The 25,012-nt window shown below is 38.7% G+C and overlaps 1 protein-coding gene across 4 annotated transcripts in view; it reads right to left on the minus strand.

Annotated features, from left to right (window-relative positions):
* The window catches only part of Tnik (TRAF2 and NCK interacting kinase), a 367,212-nt gene that overhangs the window by 260,578 nt on the left and 81,622 nt on the right, over positions 1–25,012 (minus strand). For all 4 annotated transcript variants that reach the window (XM_010632395.3, XM_010632394.3, XM_010632393.3 and 1 more), the window contains exon 2: positions 19,868–19,933. In XM_010632395.3, coding sequence (XP_010630697.1) covers positions 19,868–19,933 — 66 coding nt within the window. The remainder of the gene's footprint in view (positions 1–19,867; positions 19,934–25,012) is intronic.

Here is a 25,012-nt window from a genome sequence, read left to right on the forward strand (position 1 = left end):
AAAAAACAAAAAAAAAAAAAAAAAAAAAAAAAAGCAGCTATGGGTTCAGTGGCAGCAGCAGCAATTCGGGAGAACTTCAAGCATGGCATTTAGGTTTGGAGGGGTGAAGTCAAACCAGAGAACCGATCTCACAAACAAAAAGCTTTTATAATAGGCTGTCCTAGATAAGACAGTAATGAGAGATCAAATAGGACAACATCCTCCTCTTAATACTAAGGAGACCTCGGGAAGTGGCTTCTTACAAAGAAAGAGATGAAGAGAAGAATTTTAGTGTCTTAATGAGTGACTTGTTCTTATTCCTCTTTGCTAGAAATAGCTGAAAGAGTCTAAATCGCCTACTAGGTCCTAAGAGAAGAGGTATTTATAAGTGAGCTTGAAACCAAACAGTGCTTGTATAGATTCTTCTACCTTCTTCAAGAAACCCAGTGGACTTTGATTCACCTTAAGATCACTCATGCACAGTGACAACAGTGCTAGCATAGTGACTACCATCTATATGTAAATCCATCCTAAAGCCAATTCTTTCCCTTGAGTATGGGGTAAAACAAAAACAAACAGAAGAACAAACAAATGAAAACAGCCTTTCCACATGCTTCATGTGCTTCATGTCTGTGCTTCCAAACTAGAAGATGTGTTCAGCTGAGGGCACACATATACCAGGTGGTAGCAGAAAGCCATAAAAAAGTGCCTGCCTTTCTGTAGGAATTGCATTATTTTAAATGATTTTTAAATTGAGGCCACAATGATATTTCGTGATATAGAGGGAAATTTTTATATGAATGTTAAAGACAAAAAAATTTCAGTATGTACATTGAATTTTTTTGTGGTTTCCCACCACCCCTATCCTAAATGAAGCCTTTACCTTTTTGATGAAGATAGGGTTGGCTGCAGGCCAAAATGTGCTTTAGGCAGTGGGCATAGTGCCCAGGGCCAAGAGCACCTTTTACAGCCAAAGAAAATGCTCTGTTAATTTTTAAATCAGAAGAAAAAAATTAACTAATGCCCAAAATTCCTAATTTAATATATAATAACAACAGTTTTATTTGGAAACAGATATAACATCTAATTTTTCATGATTTTTTTTTTTTAATGGAGGAAGAGGTCCGAAAGTGCCAAAATGCTGGGGACTGACACACGTGATAAACATAGCCCTAGGCAGGTAGTTCCTCTGCTCTGCTGAGCTGGTAAACCCCAGGACAGGAGAGACTGATCTTTCTCAAAGCATGGTGGTCCAAATGCTACCATGATTTGGTGAAACAAAGGCAAATATTTTAGTTTGAAAAGAATGCCCTATATTTTAAAATGTAGTTAAAAATAATAGGTTTTCTATTATGATAGCGATTTCCTTTTTTCAAAAATGTAATTAAGTGAAAACAATTTTGTGAAAAAAAACTAGCTAAAAAATACTACAGTTTCTGGAAAAAAACCCACAAAAATCATAAGGCTGGTATACAAATGTCTGAAGCTTGAGAAATACTAAAATTAGCTAAAATACCCCTCGATAGACCATGGTTTACCTTCATCTCTCAAGAACAATGATAAATATCACTGAAATTCCTACCACTTATGTAGTGGGAAAATGAGAATTTTTGGATAGAAGTCCAATTACTTGATTCTATTTTAAATCATGTATCATCACAGTTTTCAAAATTAATGGCTTTCCTTGTTAAGAAAGCAAAAAACACTGGCTGGGACAAAGTACCTCCTTTTACTAGCCCATGAAATGATGATCCTCAAATAACTCTTGCTTTGTATAGACAAGGGAGGCAGATAAGACGCCCCACAAGAATAAGACATTCGCACAAAAATGAGATCAGTAAGGCCATCCCACCAGCTGGGATAATGTTACAAGGTCAGACAGCTCAGGGACATGAACTAATCAGCCTGGGGTCTGGAGGAGGCTGACTTCTGGCTCCCAAGAGGCCGCAACACACAGGAGCCTGTTTCCCCTTGTTCAACACCATTTGACACATTGTCCCCAAACTGCCTGACTAGGCTTCTGTCAACAGGACAGTGGAGAGACAGATCATTTTCTAGCCTAATGTTTCTAATATTCCCATTATCATTCCATTTCTGTCCTGTTTTCGATGTAGAGAAAGATACTTTCCCCCACTGATATTGGAAAGCAATCCAGTCTAGTGCACCTTAGCTCCTCAGAGCACAGATTTAGGGTTGAATGAAAAGCAGCCAGTAGTACCCAGGATCTTCTAGAAGCAGCATTGTAGGGTTGTTTTTCTTTTCTCTTTTTTTATAAGACTTTAGAGTTGCTAATTTAGAAAGAATGGATTTACCAACTCTCAAAGCAAGACAGCCTTCTGTTGTTTCTTAGAGGCAATTAAATTCCCTTGGGAAGACAAACTTGCTCTCCCCAAAATATTCTATATATTTCTCATGAACATTTAGAAGAATACAATCATAAAGACACAAATATCTTAGTACATTTGTGCTGATATGACAAAATATTCGAGATCCAGTAATTTATAAACAAGAGAATACTATTTTTCTGGAGGCTGAGGAATACAAAATCAAGTTGCAGTAGGATGGCAACTGGTGAAGCTACAGTGAGTGATCTTATCTCTTCAGATCTCTTTTGAGTTCCTTCTTCAGGGGTTGCTCTCCGGTGTGAGCGATTCTCACACAGCAGAAGGGAGACAGAAGCCTAGCTAATTCCCCCAGCTCTTTCTAGAAGGTTTCCAACCCCATGCATGAGGACTCTGCGCTCATAATTTAATCTTTTCCTGAAGGCTCACCTCTTGCCACTACCCCATTGGCAATTCAGTTCCAACATGAATTTTGGAGGGAACATAAATATTCAAAGCATAGTAGACATAAAATATGATATTATTCCAAATTTTTCTGAGGAGATTATAAGATTTTCAATTAGTTCACTCACCTCTGCCAACAGCAGTTATGCCATTGTCTTTACCTAACATTTGCACAAAATACTGCAGCTAATAATTAGCATATCAGGATTTGAACCCCTGCTTGAATCCTAAGCCCACACTCTTAGAGCTTGTATTAGAACAGTGCCTAGAATAAAGCTAGTAGCCAATACATTATTTGTTGAATCTTCATCTAGGAACCAGGTAGTTTGATTCAGGACTCTGAGGTACAGTATTTCCAGAGCTACTTTACTGCTAACCTGAACTCCAGAATGAAAGAGCTCCTTAAAACTTTTGAAGAGATTTGAGGGCTACATCTGATAATGCCTACTTTCCAATTTTTCCAATATTTTCTTTTAATTCTACTTCTTGTTGAAATTCACTTATTGTGAGAAAAATAAACTATTAAAATTAAATAAATGAGAAATTAAAAGATTCCCATACCAAAGCTTAAAGCTCTGTTGCTATTTTAAAAAATGAATATCTAGAGAAATTCAACAATTTCACTAGATTTCAGATGAGTATATTGCATAAATAAAAATTAGCTTACTTTTTTTAAGTACTCACTATACCCCTGAAACTCTTCTAAATGCATTTCATTTATTCTTATGAGAAAGGAACTATCATTATTCCTGTTTTTCAGAAGAGAAAACCAAATTACAGAGAAGTGAAGTAATCCTAGGTCATATAGCTGCCAAGTTTAAGGGCCAAAACTCTGGGCCTAAGTGCTATCTCTCCAGTGTTTATTCTCTTAACCACTTTGCTGCTTCCCATAATAGTAACCCTTACCACACACTTTACTCTCTTCCATATATCCCTTATGCACACTATCTCATTTACCATTCTTAATAATCATGGAAAAGAAGGGGGAGAAAAGAATTGAAATGTGTTATGTCCATGTACCAATTCCCTATAGTGAATGTAATCTTTATGTGCTGAAAACATGTATTAATACAGGTGAAAAAGAGTATATGTATGCACATGGGTGTGATGCATATGGGTGTGTGAATGCATGCCAATATAGATTTGTATCATGCACATGTGAATAAATTTGTTCTGTATCTTATCACTATAAAAACTTTTGACACATCTCTCAACCCTTGAGAGAAAACCACCTTAGATACTCTACTTGATGAATCACATAAAGAACTACTCACACACAGACTGCATTAAGTTCATCCTTGCCATCCTTCCATTAGGTATATTGATTGGATCTGGTTTGCAAGAAGAATATAATTCAGTTATTCTCATGCTCTTTTTCTTTTTCCTTTTTTTCATTTTACTCTGAAATATAACAGCACCAAATAAAGTTTGGGACTACCTTGAAGGACAGAGTTTAAGTCAATCCTTAGATTTATAGGAGTTGAGAGGAAAATTTCCAATGCACAATAGCAGCCAAGTGTCTCAAATCCATCTGTAGTCTTCACTTAAGTGCTATCAGAATCCACATCATGTGTCCTGGTCACTGCCAGAACTGAGATGATTTGCGTTCTCCTCTTCACTTATTCAAATGTGTGATTTATCTCTGTGAGGTGTGACAAGCCAACCAACAGTGGGCATCAAAGCCATGCCCTGGCCTCTCTCAGTTCCCAGAAGAACCAACTGTTCATCAGAAAGATGATATAGTCTATAGCCAGCACCATGCCCACCCCAAGGGACCCTGGATTGATGCTTTCTCTTTGTCTCCAAAAGATGTTTCATGAATCAACCTATCTCTAGCCCTCAGGCCATTGAGATGGCCTAATTTCATGCTTCTCAAATTTAAATGGGCATATAAATTACCTGGGAAATCTTGTTAAAAAGCAGATTCTAATTCAGAAGGTCTGAGAGGCCTGAGATCATGCATTTCTAATAATCTCCCAAGTGTGAGGTACACGCTGCTGGACAGCTGGCCACACCCAGAGTACCAAAGTCTAGTCCATTGACAAATACAAAACTGTGCTTCAAAGAAAAGTACCTGTTTGAATATTTAAAAGATTCACCCTGGGTTCAAAGTCGGAAAAATCCACAATTTTTTCTTGTCTTTACATGGCGTTAAAAAGTCTATATAATTCTCAGAAATATCTATTCACTTTTTAGCCTTCAGACTCTACAAAAATCTCTCACCCCAAGTAGGGAGAAAGACCATTTTTCCATTAAATATTATTAAAGACACTTCTTCTGAGACTGAGTTATGTGTTCTGTTGATTTCAGATACCAAAGAATAAGCAACTAATAATTTGAAATTCTCCAAAATGATGACTTCTTGGTATAAACGCTCAACAACCCTTACCAACAAGTTACTTTGGATGCAAAGATTGGTAACACTATGTAAAGAAGGAACTATTTCACTGTACAGGTTAATGAATCAAGCATATGCAAAAAAAACTTTTAAGGGAAAAGAATAAATTGATTAGGATAAATACTTTAATGCTGAAGAAGGACTTGTGATTAGCATATCAATAGGAATGAACAAACAGTAGTTTAAGACCCCCGAGGGCATTTAAGGACAGAGGCGGTTCAAAAAACTTTTGTTTATACTCTTAAATTGCTTGGTAAATTCTTCCTTCTAAGGCACTTTAAAAGGTCAAGTTCAGCCCAAGACTCCTTTCTGAAAATTAATGAGGTTTTAATGTACTTAGAAATGCAGACATGGTGTCAAGGTTACTTGATTGATTCAAGCCAAAGAATTTTCTATAATAGCAGGATATTCTGGCTGAGTTTCTACCTTTAAATCATCTCTCCTCTTAAATGGGATATTTTAAAGGGTAGCATTACTGGAACATTTGTGAAGCAGCAAAATAACTCTTTTCTACCTTTTTTTTAAAAAGATGGCCAGAGAAGAAATAAAATATATAAACAATGCCGAAGAAAAAAATGGCTTGCCAGCTTATATTCTCTTTTTTAAAAAAGGATCCCAAGAACTAGAAACAGTACTTCTCAGTTAAACCATAAAAGTTTTAATTAAAGGTTAAATCATTAGACATGAGCTGAACAGTTAGCCCCACCATGGTTTAATTACATCAGTGAATTACAGCTATTTAAGTCATCGGTGTCAAAGGATTGTAGGTTCAATCCAGGTTGCACCCCTTACTGTCTGTGTGACAAGGGCCAGTCAAACTTTCGAGGGTTCGGATTTTATCTGTAAAGCAGAGATAATAAATATCTACTATATTTCATGATGGTGTGGTATAGAGACCCATACAGAGCCTTCATACAATGGGTATATGCACCATGGACATACACCTTCCAGCTGATTCTACTGATCCTAGAACAAGGCCAGCTCTTGGGCATTAAAAAGACACATTAATCACAAGGCACAGAGGAGTGCTGCAACTCACAGCATATATTAAATCTATGGACCACCTGACCACAAGATATGACCCAGGATAAAAATACAGATTGCTGTTTAACTGAACTCATCTTGACCTTAAAGTTCAAGTCTGGAGAGACAGTTAACACTCTTCCCCAAGGTGACATTCCACATGGGACCACATTCTGCCCATTAATTCTGGGGCTTTGGCTTTTCTCTGGGAGGCCTCCTTCGTCACCTGAGCTGGTTTAAAGTTTTTTTTTGTTTTTTTGGTTTTTTTTTTTTTCTGCTCTTAGTAATAATAGGCAGGAATAGTCCTAGTACATCTTCAAATTGATATTTTCTATTTCATAAAACACTTTGGACAATTTTTCATAAATATCTTCTCTTCAAATCCACACAGAACACATATTAGTATAAAGTGTCATTATTCTAGCAGAATCAACACTTAAGACTACATCTGTATCCATCTTAGGATGATATTGTACCACTAGGATAAGAACTACTTTGAACTGCTACCACCGTGGAGAAAATATTCATTCTCAGTAAGGATAGAACTCAGCAAAAACACAAATATATGTGCACGTTCACAGGCACACACACACAACTTGTATAGCCTCCTCATCTGCAAACTATAATATTCAGAAGTAGGCACTTGCATTGCTTCTACTCTAACCCAAAATGCTGACTGTGAAGTGGGATTTTCTTCCTTATATTTATTATGGAAATAAATATCAGCCACTGAGAACAGTTTATCCCAGAGCTCATAGACTCACACTGAAACCTAAGCACCTGGGCTGGCTCCTCAAGAAAACCTGGATGGAAAACCTCTCAGCTTTAACTAGGACATCAGAGAGCCAGAAAGGGCAGCTCATACTGGGCTTTAGTGGCTCAGGATGGAAAGCTTTGGGCTTTCTTGTGCCCTTACCCTTGGGCTCCTGAGAAGCAAAATCCTGAGTAAGATGTTGAAATCTCTGGATGTTCATGTTCTCAGCAAATGGGTATCATAATCCCAACTAATCTCCAAACTGGATTTTTAGAAATGCAAAGGAATTCTCTGAGGACTCATTCAGGTGGAGTCTCTTCAATAAGATACAATATAAACTGCTGAGAGGGAAGTAATGTAAATAATAGCTGAGTGTAAAGAGGAACCCTATCAGCACCTATCTTACATGTTCACAGAATAAAGAATTTGAATGACAGCTATGTCATGATGCATAAAATTTAGGTCAAATCTCAAAGAGCACATTTTACCATTATTCATCAACTTAACCAGGTATTCATAAATCATTACTTCTAGACTTGAAAACAGTATTTAAACAAAGAGCTTTTTGTTTCAGAGGCTGCAACTTTGCTCTGGGTTTTGTTGTTGGTGCCTGTGTGTTTGTATGTATGTTTTCCCTCATTCTCTATCAATGCTGGTTTCTTGGCCACACTCTAGTTGATGACATATTTACTCAGATGATTGACTGTATGTATTAATCTTGTCCAAGCAAGTCTTTTCTTGAGCAACAGATAAACAGGACCCCGGAGGAAAAGGGTGGTCAAGGCTCTTTATGGACTTCTATTCACCCCCAACTTCCCATTCTGCTGCAGATCACCAAAGCTGGGGTTTTCCCAGAGGGCACCCAGCACCTCTTTCTTGAAGTGCTTCAGAGAAGCAGACTCACTTGGAGGAGAAGGAGACCTTGGTGACAGGGTTCTCGATGGAATGGACAGTTTTGAAAGTTCTGAAGTATCTCTCAAAGTACATAAGTAGGTACAAACAAATGGTACAAAATGTGCTAGACATTTAGGTCACAAAACATTCCTTTCTTTGGCTTAAATCACCAGAAGGACTAGCTGGAGGAATCAGAATCTGCCTGATTTAAAACTAAATATATATATATTATATACATACAATCAACTCGGCCTCCATCTAAAGAGAAAGACATGCTGTCCCATATTTTCACTAACTTTCACTGCTTTTACACATAACGAGTAAGAGCAAGATACATTTGAGTAAAACCTGCCATTGAAATGTCTAGTAATAGCCATTAGAGACACTACTGCTTTTCCTGGGTTGCGGGCACTACACCTACAATCTGCAGGAGAAGAACAAGAGTAGTGTCATCCTTAACAGAAACAGATATGAAGATTCTTCACACCGGTATTCCTGACTTTTTTCATGATAACTTATCTAGCAAATAGTTTGTATTCTAAACATTGAGCCAGATGATTCTTAACTACATAGTCAGAAATACTTCCTTTCCATCTTCAGTTTCATTATGTGCCCCCCACACCCTCAACTCCAAACAAAAACATCTAGGCACCCCCGTTAAAGCAGAACAACAAGAAGCACAGTGTGAGCGACCTGCTGCAACACTACACCAGGTTACAGGTACCTGGCCCTCTGTCCACTTGGAAGAGAGAAAAAGAATGGATCATGCACCTGGCAGATTTCTGCAGGGTCTCCAGAGCAGCAAGACTCATCCCTTTGCTATGAGAGTACACAACTGCAGCTGAGAGCATACATCAACTCAACACACATTTATCAAGCTCCAGTTTGATTGCCGAGTCTTTCTGGAAAAAGAAAAAACCTTGCACCTGGCTAGTGGAGTTGGTTTTTAAGAAGTCTAGATTTATGCGATTCCTTTCTCTCTCTCATCAGAAACAAATTACTAGAAAAGACAGAACCAGCTCCCTCAAATGACTGGCACACAAGTATCTCTTGGATGGGAAAATATACCGAGTGGCAGGCATTCTAGCTCCTTTTTTTTTTTTTTTTTTGTTGAGCAAGAATTCTCAGCTTGTCTTTATAGTTTGTTGTACAAAAATACTTTCTCCATAAAGAAATCCCTGATTAATTACTTAACCATCTATCATCCTTCACGATTTGGGGTATAAAGATTAGAAGAACTATATATTGAAATAAGTCACAGCATTACAATCCCCACCACCACCTTTTTAAAAATAAGATGTGGTTTTGCTCTGTTGCCAGGCTGACCTTGAACTGAACTTACGATCCTTCTGCTTCAACTTCCCAAGTTACCAGGAGTATAAGTACACAGCACTGTGTATGGTTTGCTCTATATTTCAAACTCAGACATACAAAGGATCTACTTAAAATGAATTCTAAACATGCAATGCAGGGAAAGGGAAAAACCAATTCTTGCAAACATTGAAGGAATTTTTTTTTTCTTATCTGAATTTCCCCCTGGGACACTTCTAGTGAAAACAAGCTACTTAACCAAAGATGAGCCTCCACCCTCCCCACTTGGGGGCTTCCAAAAAGCCATTTATGAGCTCTCAGATCTGTCTCCTCATTACTAAGACAGGGATAATTATACCTTCTTTAACTTGTGAGGTGATCGTGAAGGTCAAATGAAATAACAAATATGAACAACTGGCAACTGCTCTTCATAGTATCGATGGATGACTCTATAATCTCAAAGACAATGGGGTATAATATAATCTCAAAGACTAAGAAAAATCTATCTCTGTCACCAAAAGTGTGCAACAGTCTTTAAAAGTTCAGACGAGATATGGCCTTTTGTGTTTAGTTAAAAGAGGTTTCAGTACAATATCCACGAAGACACCTTTAGAAAAAAAAAAGAAAAAAACTCTTTTTTTCTTTATCCTATTCTCTTCCATTACCTTGAATGATAAGAAGACACAGTTTTATTTAAGTCACCAGGTGGCTAGCTACTGTAGGTTACTAAATGCTATGTTTAGTGCCAATCTCCTTGATTAACACACCAAAAGAGTCGAAATTAAGTAGGGACCACTCATATCATACTGAGATAGGGAATTCCAAACTCAGCAACCATTAGAACGGTGTACATTTTTTAAAGTTAGCACTTTTAACCACCTGCTGTGTACTGACACCAGATGAAGGGTAAAGCAATGTCCCTGGCCCCAGGAAGCAGAGGGTTAGAGTAGGAAACGCCAGAGAGTGCCCTGGGGAACAGCAGGGACAGTGAGAGCCATCAGGTACAGGGAAGGCCACTACACTGTGCTGGAGGGGCAGATGCCTGAGCTGCTGAGTGTTAAGGACACACAGGCACCGGCCAAGACATGGAGGTGACAAGTATACAACAAGAATAAACAAACTCTGGGTGCTCGAAGCACATGTGCCAATGAATATTCTACTGCTGAAGGGCAGTGAGAGCGAGGACGGGGCAGAGAAGAGATGCGAGGCAGAGGCAGGGCGCATCATGAGAACCTGCAGCTGGGGACACAGAACTGTGCTACTTGGAGCATCAGGACCCCACTAGGCTTGGGACCACTCTGCCAATGGGTGAAGCCAATGAGGCCAGCGGAGGATCAGGGAAAGAGCAGGACGCTGCTAAACGATTGGCTTCATGAGGTAGACACCAACTAGCTTGCACTCAGGCCCTTCTGCTTTTGTATGCAGTGCTGGAGCTTCTTGTGGAGAACATTTTGCTACTAACGCAGAAAACTGATGCTATATTTGAAGGTAAAGAGAAGTCTTATTTATAAAGTTTTAATAAAAATAATCACAGACCAGAACATTTGCATATAGATACCATTCACAATACTCTTCTGAGGCAATATATAATGCTTGCATCATTTTTGGGTGACCTCTATCTGAGAAGGTTCATGTTATTTAGTTATAAACAATGTAGAAAAATCAATGGCTTTAGGTGGTTTCAGATTCTGGGAATACACTGGAGCCCTGCTGTGCTGGGCTCTCAGTCGCCTGAGGATGAGGTGGTCTGGGGGACACTCAGTAAATGGGAGGGAAGCCAACAGAAAGACAGGTAGGTGGCTGGAGATTCAGTTCTGCAAAACACTATTCAGGAAGCCACCACCTTGGCAGTTCACTTTATCGGGAGTATCTTTCAAAGAGACATCAGGAATGCAGTATAAGGAGTTAGAGTTCAATGGGAACAGAGTTTTAGTTTGGGAAGATGAAAATGTTCTGGAGCGGGATGGTGGTGATGGCTATGTAACAGTGCGCATGCACTTAATGCCCCTAAAAAATAACCTTAAAAATATCTAAAATAGCTAATTTTATAGTCTGTATGTCTACAATCAAGAGAGAGAGGCACAATTAAAAAGTAGGACTGTGAATTTCTCAAGAAATGGTTTAAAGAGAAGCATCAACTTCAACAGCCAATGCCTGTCAAAACTATGCCCCAGTGGGCCATATTATGAAAGTAAGGACAAGTTTCCTAAAAGGACAGAGCATCTTCTCCCTAAGGGAGACTGAATTCTTCATATAGCTTTGCTCCTAACTGTTACATGTATTCCACAAAGATGATGTGGTTCATATTATAATTACTATTGTAGTAGCTCCTTTGTATTTATTTAGAGTTTTCAGTGAACCAGCTGCCACCTTTTCCTTCCATGTTGTAGACAGAAACCAACTAAACACAGGCCTGTGCATTGTCTTGTAAAGTGCAACAGGACCAAGACCTGAAACCATGCCCCAAACCACAGTCTTCGGCAGCAGAAGTGAAAAACGACTCTATTTGCAGCTCCAAACCAGGCTTCCCTCCCCATCCCAGATCCTCCTCACCTAGAAAGGCTATTACTTAGTGGAAAGAAGGTACACTGTTTATCAAATGGCAGACACTACTGTTTGCAGAAGCAAAATATCCAAGTGAATTTAATAAAAGTACATTTGGGGTAAAACTGCAAAGAAAAATCCGATTCTAACGCCCTAATTGATTGGTTATTCTTTTTAAAAGTATTTCAAATGTTTTCCATATACAAAGCAGTTAAAACTGTGAAATTCTGGGCTCTTTAATCCTGGCAGGATTTCATTTTGCAGGTTACAAATAACTCCAGAATAATGGTAATTACATAGTAACTATTGATCATTTAATTACTTGAAAGTGCCTTATAATCACCAAGTCGTTAAGGGTATTGTGAGATCTAAAAACAAGTCACACGGGTGTTGCGCATCAAGCTATTTGGCAATTCACTCATTGATATGAGATGGAATGAAACTATTTTGAACTAAAATAAACACTTCAACTCAAAAGTGAGTATACAAGTGGTGGTCCATGCCTAATTTAACAGAAAACCTCATCAACTTATCATTAGATATGAGAAAGTACACGTTATCACACACTGAGGTAATGAGATTCTGCCCAAATCTTGTGGCTCTGAATTAATGACAGAATGGGATTAAATGCTCAGCTGTCTATACCTTTCAGCATAGAGCTGCTGAACGAAATGCTACCAGGCCAAACACGTATCTTAGGAATGTGTTTAGGCATCCAGCATAAATCATTTTTGCTGATGGTTTAGAATATTTCTATCAAAGGTTTTGTAGTTGAAAAAACACAAGCTATGAATGTATTCATGCAAGTAGCTTATGGAGGTCATGCAGACTAGTGCTTTACTTAGAATTAAAAGGTAGAATATTTGCAAAGAACTCTGGAGATCATTCTGGCCTTCATTATACAGATGCTCCCCTACTTATGATTGGTTATATTCCAATAAACCCATCCTAATTAAAAAATGCGCTTAATGCAACTAAGCTACAGAGCATACAGCTTTGCTTAGCCTACCTTAAATGTACTCAAAACACCTACTTTAGCCTACATTTGGGCAAAATCATCTAATATAGAACTTATTTTATAATGAAGTATAATTTATTGAGCACTGTACTGAAAATTAGTCTAATGGTTACAAGGGCTTTTACACACCATCATAAAATCAAAAAACCAAAAGTTAGAGACCATCTATAGATGAATTCAAGCCCTAGAAGAGCCAAATGACTTGGTTAAGCCCACATAGTTAATAAGCTTCAGGGCCAAGATCAAAGGCAGAAGGAGCCACCAGCCTGAGGTCTGTCTAATACAAATCCTGCTGGCTTCCTAACCCTGACCTGACTTGGGCAGGCAACAGTAATCACGCCTTTGGGTAGCACTGCTATATGAAGCCTGATCTCTCCACAGCTTCACAGAATTGGCTGTGCTCTGTACACTCCTGCACTGGGGCCTGCAACACACTACTGAAGTGACTCACTTACACATTTCGCTCCCCAAAGAATTGAGGACAGAATTATACTACATGCATATCTATAAACCCTTCCCTGAAGGTGGAGTCAAGCAGATATTAGAAATTCATTAAGAAGCCTCATGCTGAAAAAGTGAATAAATGGAAACAAAACCCCAAGACAGACAAGAGTGGCTAAGTCTTATTCCTAAAGGCAAAGACATGCAAAAAAGCATTTATACCACCCCATCCCAGTGGCACTCAATTCTAGTTCCATCTGAGAAGCTTTGGGAAAAAAAAGCAAACAAAATCTTTACTCAGTTCTACAGCAGACCAACCAAACCCAACTCTCTAGACTAGAACCCAGACAACTATAGTTTTTCTAAGTTACCCCGAAACATAGGTGGAGACTGCCTGTATCAAGTACTCTTTCATCTGCCTTGTAATGAATGACAATAGCAATGGTCAAAACTTACCTATATCGTAGTGGTTCATATTTAACAGAGTCTTATTATAGCCCTTAATCCACTTCAAACTCACAATGGCCTGGTGGAGTGTGTCAGAAAAGATGTTTTAATCATCATTGTAATGATGAGAACAACTGAGGCTTTAAGTGGGTCTGTGGCAAACTCAAAGCTAAGAGAAAGTAAGGGAAGAACAAAAATCCCAAAACAGGTCCCCATCTCCTCAGTGGCACTCATTCTACCCCACACTTCTTCACTAATGTCACAGTAGAGGCTCTTTGCTTAGATCTTTCAGTACCTAAAAGGGAAATACTGTTGATTCCCCCGCCAAATTTGTAAACTACGTAATTATTCAAAACTTCTCTTACTTTACTGGCAACACCCACAATGTACAGCAAAGCCTCCATGAAAAAGAATCATCTAGCCCAAAGTCTCAATAGTGCAGACAGAGATTGAGAAATCTGCCCCAGGGTGATAATGTGATTCAACAAATGTGCATTCTTCCTATAAAATGGGACCTCAACCATCAGGAGAAATAATTAAGACAAATGATACCCCCCCCCAAAAAAAACCCAAACTTCGGCATTCAGTGAGCTCTACGAGTCATAATTAGATCACATGATTGCCTATTTCTTAGGAGTAGCAACCACCTCAGTTAGCTCTGCATGATTCTCACACAAAGCACAGAGCTGTTTTTCACTGGCACTCAACAAATGTGAAAGAATATATTCTTTATATTTAAAAATGTTAAAACAAACAAATGCAACTATTATATAAAAAAAACAAAACATCCACCCATACTAACTCCTTGCCAAGAAGTGAATAGTATAATTCACAATTCATTACAAAAAGACGATGAAAAGCTGCACTGCACCCTGGGTAATGTCATAGAACTGTCTTCCTATCAAGACTGTTAATAAACTCACTATTAAAATGTGCTATAGACTTTTTAACAAAAGATGAAGAGATCATGATATACAGATTTGAGGAAATCTCAGCAACAAGCTCCAGTTACTCTATACTAAGACACTTGACGAGACTGACTCTCAGGTCTTTAGGCAAATAATTCAGGAACAACCTCTAACTGTAATCACAAGCATGTCAAAAACATTGCCAAGTTAAATCTCTGAATAAGTCAAAACTGACTGGTATCTCATCTTAGGTCAAGAACTTTACATGTTTTGCTTTTTCTCAGTTTATACAAGTTTGGCTTAGCAAGGAAATCCTAAAGCAAATGATTACAAAAAGGATTCCCTAAAGTGACCTTATAGCATGAAAACAGATAATCATTTTCTTGAAGTGTGGTCCTAGGGCTCTAAAATAAAAATGAACCCACACATTTAGCAAAAGTCCGTAAAAGTGGACTGTACCCTAAACATATTAAATCAAATTCCAGGCATCAGGGCCTGGAACTCTACATTTTAATACTTTCCCAAATATTTATTTTGCATAGTAAAAACTGAGAGCCTCTGCCAGCTGACTGAACCCCACAAAATTGTTTTGACTCATTTTGTAAATTCCAAGCATACAGATTGTCACTTCTTTTAATGCAAAGTCCATTTCCCACTATAAAAAACAAGTGGAGCACTTGATTTGTTACTTTTGTGCAAATATACTATGCTGAAGTTAAACAGACGAATAATATGTTATGGGAAATATTGGGAAAACTAGAAACAGATATAGAAAGAACTATTATAGAAAACAGTCCAATTCGGGGACCAACTTTGTACCACACAGGGAATACAATGATGAACTGGGTAGGCTATGTCTCTGACCTTATTTTCCCAATTTCTGTATTTAAATTGTTTAAAATATATACATAAACAAAGAAGTAAGATAAATTTGGAGTGGGATCATTTACCTAATACAATAAGTTGATGGATAGAGAAAGTCTAGAAAGCAGGAAGTAGAGGAGTGGCTGTTGGAGGAAACACAAAGATAAAAACCAGTTTCCTTAAAGAGGAACTTGCGATTTGAGACCTGAAGCGGGAGGAGCCAATGCTGAAAGGATTAAAAGTGTTCAAAGTACAGGGAACTATAACTACAGAGCCACTGCAGTAAGAATAACCTTTTGTGAAATGATGATGGAGTCAGATAATATACATAAAAGGTTTTGTGAAATACAGAACAACTGACAAAGCCAGGCACAGGGGCACATCCCTATAATTCCAGCTACTCAGGAGACTGACGCAGGAGAACTGCAAGTTTGAGGCCATTCTGGGTGACTCAGTGAGACTCTGCATCAAAGTAAATAAGGCTGGGTTATAACTCAGTGACTGGGCTATAATTCAGTTCAGCATTAGGAAGGCCCTGGGTTCAATCCTCAGTGCTGGAGTCGAGGCAGGGGGGCACTGAAAGTGTAAGATTTTTTAGTTAATACGTTAGAGCATTTTCGAGGGTAGAAGCAAGGATAATGAAGAGCTTTCAGTATATTTAATATGAAAAATAAACTAAGCAACTGAGACTATAATGCTTGGAGAAAAGGAGACACAAGTACATATTTGGGGCAAGAAGGGAGAAGTCTTCAGATAGCTGAAAGACTATATTCTTGTGGAAGAGTTAATTCTAAATAGTTCTACAGGCAGAAAATGAGGTTACAATAGTAAATATTTCAGGAAGCAGAAATTTGTCTTCATGAAGATTCTAAAGAGTTGCAGGAAAATGAACTGATTGCAAGTTAATGAGTTCTACATGATTGGAAGTGATCGACAATACTGCCAGTGGGCAGAAAAATGATTACACGGATGACCTATGAGAACCTTTGTAACCACTGGAAAATGCACATATAATCATGTTGTATCTCTCTCTCTCTCTCTCTCTCTCTCTCTCTCTCTCGCACTGTAACCACTAAGATGGACACTTTATACTTCACAACTTTAATGAGGACTGAAAACACACATGAGAAATACACAGAATACAGAAATCATTTTCCTAGTTCATAGTGTCACCCTGGGAAAATATGTCTACGTGTCTGTAATAACATTCCATATTTTAAAATGGCAATTAAGAAATAGGATAAACCAACACTCACTGTAAGTAAATGGAGAGTTTCAAGTGGTGTTTGAAAGTAAGCACTGAGCAATTATTTTTACTTATTAAAAGAATAATTCTACCAAAAATATGCCCAGAGTCCATTAGGTTCCTAATAGTTAGTATGCTGATAAACAGCCAAGACTTTTAGCAAACAAGTATGTGGCTTTATGTTGGTCTGATTTTAAATGGGAGCCATGGGCACAGGAAGACAGTTTCCTCATTAAAAATCCTGATGGGAAATAAGTATTGTTTATTATTTATCCATTATTTCCAGTAAATAAGGACAAAGAAAGAAAGAAATACCAAATTTCTACTTTATTGGCTGGGACCAAAATGCTAAAGATAACAAGCTGAACTTAGGAGTAAGACCAGAGCCAACTTTGAAAAGCTGAACACTACTTAAATAATGCCTTAGATACAATAGTTATGTTTCTTACCCAGCTGTATCTGGCTCACACACAGATATACTTCAGGAACACTTTCTCCCTGTCTACAAGTACCCCTTATTCACTATAAAGCATACACTCCTTAAAAATTATTTGAAAATAAAAATTTACAAATCTCACAGGGCAATTTATTTTAAAAGTTATGAGATTTTCCACAAAATGAAGGTTATGTCCATCCAGGTAGTCATAAAATCCTACCTTACTTTATGAAAAGCAGAAGATGAATTTGCAAAAAAAATGAAAGAGTTTAACGTTTAATGTAAAGAAATATCAGTGTTTCTGTATAAGAATTCCCTCCTAAGGCTACTGAATTTCTATTTTGGCCTACAGTACTTTAAAAGCATAATTACTCTGTAAAAGTTACAAAACAGCATGAAAACAAATCACTTCCTAATTTAATTTTTTAAGTTCTCTTTTCTTTAAGTTCAGATTTTGCTATTGTCTTAACCACTCTGGTCAATAGCGGAATTGGAGTAGTCCTCAGGAAACACGGGTGGGTGTCTCTGTGTGTGAACAGTGCCACCAAACATCACCTGCTTTCCTAGAAACCAAACCCTTATCAAGTGGGGTGTTATTAGTCTATGGCTAAATCATAGACTGCAATGACCACAAAATAACAAATAGGGGTGTTAAAGTAGAGACTAAGCTTCTTGTCCCAAAGTTCAATGCATTTACACACCCATTCACTGCAATGGACATTCTCCTCCCTTCATCACAGAAGATGCCAATTATTGTATCAAACACTAAGGGAATGGAACCCTTTAGAATAATTCTGTTATTATTCAATCTAGCCACTAAATAGCTTCCTTCTCTTAAAAACATATGAGACCTCTTGGCACTGTTTCCCTTCTTCTTATTATGTGACATAAAATTAGGGGTAATTCTTGTTTTTCCAAACATTCTTGTCCTTAATGGGATGCCTTCGTTATCACCTCTTGAGAGAGTGTACAATTACACCTCTAGGATTAATGGACACGGCTGTAGATTGTCATCTCCCAAATGTGCATTCTGCACGTGGAAACCATTCTACAATAGAATGGCTCTAAGTAGTGGCGCCATAAAACCAACAGCCAGCTACAGAGTTGTTCCTCCATTTCGACAAGAAGTCAGAAGTAATTGTGTACCTAAATCAGGGCTTAGTTCATTAGCCACATTACTTCGCAAGCTCAATCCAATTTCTCAAAATGCAATAACACAATCTTCCAACCTAATTATCTTCATTGAAAGTATTGAAAAGCTTTTGCTGGGACACATTTCTGTCTGTGTCAGGCAGGATCAGCATCAGGTGAATAGCTCAATAGACTACATTCTGTCTAATTGTAAGGGGCTGACATTTCAGAAAAACAGTTGTATTTTATGCAAGGGACAAACTCTACCCTGGAGTGGACACCAGAAAGTCTATCCCAGTAAATAAAGACACATAAGTATCTATCCATTTAGATAGTGCTTAAAAATCAGACTATGAAAAACACCTTATTATGTACTTCAGATATTCTATAGAATTGGAACTTTTTTTACAATCTAAATGACTTTTACAGTAATTTTAATCAACTAAGAGAAGTTTGGGGATCAGAGGAAGACTTTTTAAAAAATAGAACAATGAGGTAATTTATAATGGAAACATAATCCCATATCACTACAACTTAGGAAAACGATGGCCATTTCACAAGAAAAAAAAATTATAAGAAACTGCTGTTTTTTTTCTGAAGGTATTTCAACAGCTCATTCACCAAAACTCCTGAAATTTTAATCCAAACAGTTCATTGCCATCTCCCTTTGATAATCAACAGAGGAATCAGGCCACAGAAAGAAAGAAAGAAAGAAAGAAAGAAAGAAAGAAAGAAAGAAAGAAAGAAAGAAAGAAAAAGAAAGAAAGAAAGAAAGAAAGAAAGAAAGAAAGAAAGAAAGAAAGAAAGAAAGAAAGAACAAAAGAAAGAAAGATGACCTATTTTTAGGTCATGTAATAGGGGAAAACTATTTTTCCCCAAGTACTGGGGATTGAACCCAGGGCATTCTCAATGAGCTATATCCCTAGTTCTTTTTATTTTATTGGCTTGCTTGTTTGTTTGTTTAGAGACACCAAGCCACTAAATTTCCCAGGCTTGGCTAAAACTTACAAATCATCCTGCCTCAGCCTCCCAGAGTGCTGGGATTAAAGATGTGCATCACCATCAATACCACACCCAGCAGGAAAAACAGTTTTTAAAAAAATTATTTTGTGTAAATCTGTGAACAATAATTAGTAAAACATAGGGGAAATCAACCTCAACTCAAGTTTAACTTTTAATTATTTATTAACTTACAAAATTCCTTACTGCCACTAGGTCTTTGTTTTGTGAGTGAAAAAAACAATTTTTTCCTAACACTAGTCACTAAACTCAGTGTGTTCTAAGCCAGTAACAAATCTGCTTTTGCAGATGTAATAATTTAACAGCTTAAATTTCTGAAGTAAACGGCATCGTCTACTCCTTTGAAAAGTAGCTTTTACAGTGCTAGAAGTAAAGGAAACTGAGCACTTAAAAAGTTTCAAATATGCAGTATCGAAATTCATGTGTCAGATACAAACACAGTAATAATCAGTGTGGGAAAATGTCCAAGTCACAGACTGCAGTATAGGCAGTGTAGTTGCAGGTAGAGATGGATGGTCCATTAACAAGTATATTATCTTATTTTAAATCTGTTGTGAAGCATTTATGAGCAAGTGTAGATAGTACTGTGCTCAGCATTCAGGATCTGAAGTCACATGGAAGCCATGCTTAAACGAAACAACTCATAAACCAATGTGGATGGACTTACCTTATAAACTTGCCCGTATGTTCCATTTCCAACAAGTTCCACCAGTTCAAAGATCCCCGCAGGGTCCTAAAAGAAAATAAACAATAAAAGTTCAAAGCAGTATTCCAGACATCTTTTTCAGAAGCAAATACTTATTTAACATTAACAAATAACTTTACTTTGGAGGCTCTGGTGTCGATATTAAATGTTATCAAAAATTTTACAATGTAATTCTGCTATTGCTATGGAGTTGGTCAGATGCCATTGTGTTTCTGTTTTACATGGCTATGAAGTGGTTTTATATTGGAGAAAAGGAGATATTTCTTCAATTAAAACAATAAAAAGGAATTAACATATTTCCTGCCATCAGGTGGAAATAGGTTTGCGGGTAAGTCAAGACATAATGAGAGATTCCTCATCCTGAGGAGACTCTATTGCTTTAAGGTATTTCCCTTGTTTATGTCTGAGTTGCTCATTGGCACAAACACTGGGGTCAATAGTTTCTAAAGAGAACAGGATCGACACAACTGTGACTCCCGTAACGCTTTTCCTTGGATTCATCTCCAGTCTCTATAATGCTACCCTTGTGAATTACACTTCTATAGTATCTTCAGCATAACTGAAGGATTTAGAATAATAGCTGAATTGGAGAATTATGCAAGTTCTTGCCACCAAACAGGTGTCTACAAGTCCTTGTAATCAGTGGAACGTTACTCTGCTCAGTAAATGTCCAATAATCACTGCTATTATTACAAATTACAATCCCAACCAGTTGAAAAGAAAAACCAAAGCCTGTAAAATTCAGAAGAAGAAACTGACTTTCATCCGCACTGATTCTTAATGGAAAGGAAATTGCTTCTGTAAAGGTATAAATCGGGAGTCATAAACTTGAATACCTACAAGGGCCAGGTAGGTAAGTGAGCAAGGTGGACCACTGAAGAAGTCATGCTGCCTTTAGGAGGGGCTCAGGGGTAGGTGGAGGAAACAGGTGCTTACTTAGATAGACCCAACTGCCCTGTCAACATAGGAGCACAATCTTGCTAGCTCTAATTACTTTCAAGGAAATAAAACAGTACTCTGTTTACTGTGAGATCTAAGTTTTAAGTGTTAGGCATTTAATAGTAATAATAATAATAATAAAAACTATGCCAAGAGGGATAGTTGTGGTGGCACATACCTGTAATCCCAGACTCTGGGAGGTTGAGGCAAGAGGATTGCAAGTTTGAGCTCAGCTTGGGCAACTTAGTGAGACCCATCTCAAAGTAAAATATTTTAAAATGGCTGGGCATGTAGCTCAGTGAGAAGTCCCTCAGTGCAATCCCTAGGATGGAAAGAAAGAAAGAAAGAAAGAGAGAGAGAGAGAGAGAGAGAGAGAGAGAGAGAGAGAGAGAGAGAGAGAGAGAGAGAGGAAGGAAGGCAGGAAGAGAGAGGAAACTACTGAGACAAAAATGATCATGAACTTCAGGGTAGCTGCAGGAAACTCACATGAGCTTTGTGGTATATTACTATAGGGTGGTTGAGAGGCAGGAAGGCAAAGCCTGAGTTTTAGATTCTGACAGATCTTAATTAAACAGTTTTTTCTTGAGTGGCTTTGTGATCCCAGGAGAGTAGAATAATACCTGAACCTACAAACCTTGTATAGCTCTTGTGAAGAATAAGTCAGTACAAAGCCTTGCACATGGTAACACAAGGTAAACAGTCTATTGATAGGTAACAGTAGCCATTTAAACTGAGGAATTACATACTACCAGTAGCATTCTAACAGGGGACAAGCTGCTTCAGGGAAATGAACACTGAGCTTTCCATGGAGAAGTAGGCAAAAAGTATTTGCTGTTACAAGAGTTCTCTAAAGACAGTTTTCAGAAAATCAGACTCAAGAAAAGCCCATGGCTATATGCCCTTGAAGAGTTCAAATAAAAAATAAATGAAAAATAAATCAAAAGAAACACCAGAGCAAGCATATAAACATTGAGAGACTACAGTTGGCATTAGCCACACTTACAAGGCCAGAAGAGCAAGAAACCACACTCAGCCTGTGTTCTGACAAACCAAGACCTCCAGAAGTTCCAGCATCTTGGCAGGTGTGGACAATGCTGAACACGGACAAGAAAACACTTTGAGAAGACCAGACCTGAGTTTATGCCCCATAGCTAAAACCAACACCCAGAGATGAAAGACACCATCGAGGCCACTCAAGGGTCCTCAGGTTGGGAAAGAAAGAGACTACCAGGCAATTACAGCAGCAGGTTTTATTACCAATGGAATTAGACAGAAATGAGGAAAACAAAAACCTCCCAAACATGGTGGCAGCTGCTGTTTGTTTCTAAGCTGTGTTTCCAGTCGTTTGTTTGTTCAGTAGTTCTTTTGCAACAGATTTGCAGAGAAATTCTATATTTGTCAAAAACATCGCAACTGTGTTCAAAGCATTCATTTTTCTGGACCAGAAAAAATGGGAAAGAAAGGAGATGCAGGATGCTAACTCCTTAAGGAATTTGGTAATCACTTGGGGGTGTGAAGGTGAACGAGAGCCGAAACAGGTGCGCAGCAGCAATCAGCTTGTGTACCCAGGGCCTGCTGACCTCCTGGGACCCTTCTTGGAGATGGGTTCATAGCTGTGGTCCAGGAGGATCTGAGCAGCTGACTTCTGCTGCTTTTTTCTCTCCCTGAATAGTCTATTAATGGTCACCTGACCCAGCCACTTAGAACCAAGTAGGTTCCATAAAGGAGTCTTAGTTTCAGCAGCTGAGAAAGAGAAAGGCTCTTTGCTGGATGCATCCAAAGGGTGCAGAATCAAAAAGCAAGGAACTCATGAATCCCACTGGTAACTGGCCATAAGTCAACCACCACAACCCAATACTAGAAACAGTCACATCATATTGGTTCCACATTAGATCTAAAATGTCTTCCCCAAAACCCTCATGGGTGTGGAAGGTGACTGAATCACAGGGGCAATGGATATGCTATTTGGAGGTGGGGCCTGTTTGGAAGAGATGGATTCCTGGGGGTGTGACCTGGAACAAGGTACCTCCCTTCTTCGCTCCTCCTTATCTGTTTCCTGACTGCCATGGTGTGAGCCCTTTTTCCTCCATCATGCCTCTCTGCCACCCAGTTTCTGTCTTGGAGCCAGTGAACCATGGACTGAAGCCGTGAGTCAAAATAAACCAAACCTTTCCTCAGTTAAGTTGTGGGTGTTGGGAGTTTTGTCCCAGTGATGAGGAAAATGACTAAAATAGTTCCCAAGGCATAAACTCTAAGTTTCCCAGATTTAAGCAGAATGTGTTTATTGCAGTATGACAGTCAGGGAGTGAAGGGAGAACTGGGCTAAGTAGAAGGAAGAGCTGAACCGTGATCCAGTGGAAACAAACCTTCCTCTGATTCTATAGAAGCTCTTTCCCCCAGTTTTCTGATTGCCTAGATTACCTAGATCCTGGAGAGCTAGATGTTTGTGAATATTCCTTGACACAAATACATATCATAGTCAGTTGTACTCTCACAGAATAGTGATTCATCTTGAACAGGTGAGCATCCAGTTTCTTTCCCCGACTGGAGCAGTCATTTCTCCCAAGGTGTGTGGGGGGGTCTTGACCTCAGCTTTTATGTGGAGGAGTCGCTTCTCAGTTCTGTCCCATTTTTCCCCTTTGAGGCAGTTACAGCATTGCTGAGCACCACTTGTGTGGAGACTAAACCACCTCTGTCTTCCACCACATTCCTCAGGCTCTCTCACAGGATCTCTTTCTTTTGCTCACACCCTCAAGGTCTGCCTCCCCAAGCTTCCATCCTTGTCCATCATTTCCCTCAATTTGTTCACTGAGTGCCAGTGATCTTATCACCAAAGATCCACCATATGCATCCATCCTACTCCATTCCCAAAAGAGGGCTCACCTTCTCTTTCGGGAACTATTTGCTTTGCATTAGTTGTTTCTTCCTTTTAATCTAGTCACTGCACCATACCCTAATCATGACACTCTCAGATTTAAAGTCCTATACACGGAGGTTCAAATTGAAAGTCAAGGTCCTATCACTCTTAGGCTCAGGCTTCATCCCTGTCCCCAGGTTCCACGAGTCTAGGCTCTGAGCAACTAGTATCCTAAACTGCCCACCATCTCCCTGACCCAGCACACTAGGCTCTGTGCCTACAGGTTCTTGGCACCTGCTGGCCTAGATCATTCCTTCTTCCATTGTCTAGCAGACAAGCCCATCCTCAAAATCCTAGGGAAGACTTCGCAGTCAGGGCCACCATCTCTCCGCAGCCCACTGTACATTCTTTGTGATAGCTGCTTTCACACAGTGCTATCCTGGCACAGGGCACATGGTTTTCACCTTTGATGGATTACCAAAGCCCCGGGGACACAGACTGTAATCTTTATTTTAGTATTTCCCAGCACTGAGCACTATGTCCAACACGTAAGTGCTGGGACACAACTATAACCAAATGAAATTGGTGGTGTACCACTCACAGTTCTCTATGAAGTATAAAGGGAGATTTATCTCTCTGTCTCCCTCCTTCCCTCTCTCTTTCACACCACACACACACACACACACACACACACACACAAACACACACACAGCACCAGATTGCAGAGCCAAAGGTCTAACACATTTATGCCATTTCTTTTCAAGCTATAGAAGCTGTTCCAGTCCCCAACACCAATCCCAAACACACAATGCTGTCACATGCAAAATTCCCTGTTGTATTCCCAGCTCTAAAAACATCCATACAAATAGAAGGAAAAAACAGCAACACGGCTTTTGTAAATAAGGAGGGGAAGAGAGGTTCAGGGAGGAAAGGGGAATGGGAAAAAATAAGCATTAACATATATCATGTACAAGGGAATAAGGGGAAAAAACGAGAACCAAGACCTGTCATGTACAGGTACAAGATCCCAATAATGAATGTAACTGTACTGTATACCAAAAATGTACCAATAAACTCAATTAAAAAAAAGATATATCATGTACAGATACAACTTCCCTATGATGAATGTATCCCTATGATTATGTATATCTAAAATGTACCAATGAGATTAATTTTAGAAAAAAACCACACACATAGAACCCACAGATGTGAGATGTGCCTTGCGCATCTTAGAATACCAGCTGTCAGGACGTGGCTGTGTGCACTGTGGCAGGAAGAGGCTGCTAGACCTAATAATCATGTTACCGAGA

This window comes from Fukomys damarensis, unplaced genomic scaffold (assembly GCF_012274545.1).
Source record: "Fukomys damarensis isolate Sample0158 unplaced genomic scaffold, DMR_v1.0_HiC HiC_scaffold_12, whole genome shotgun sequence".
In the NCBI taxonomy this organism is placed as follows: Eukaryota; Metazoa; Chordata; class Mammalia; order Rodentia; family Bathyergidae; genus Fukomys; species Fukomys damarensis.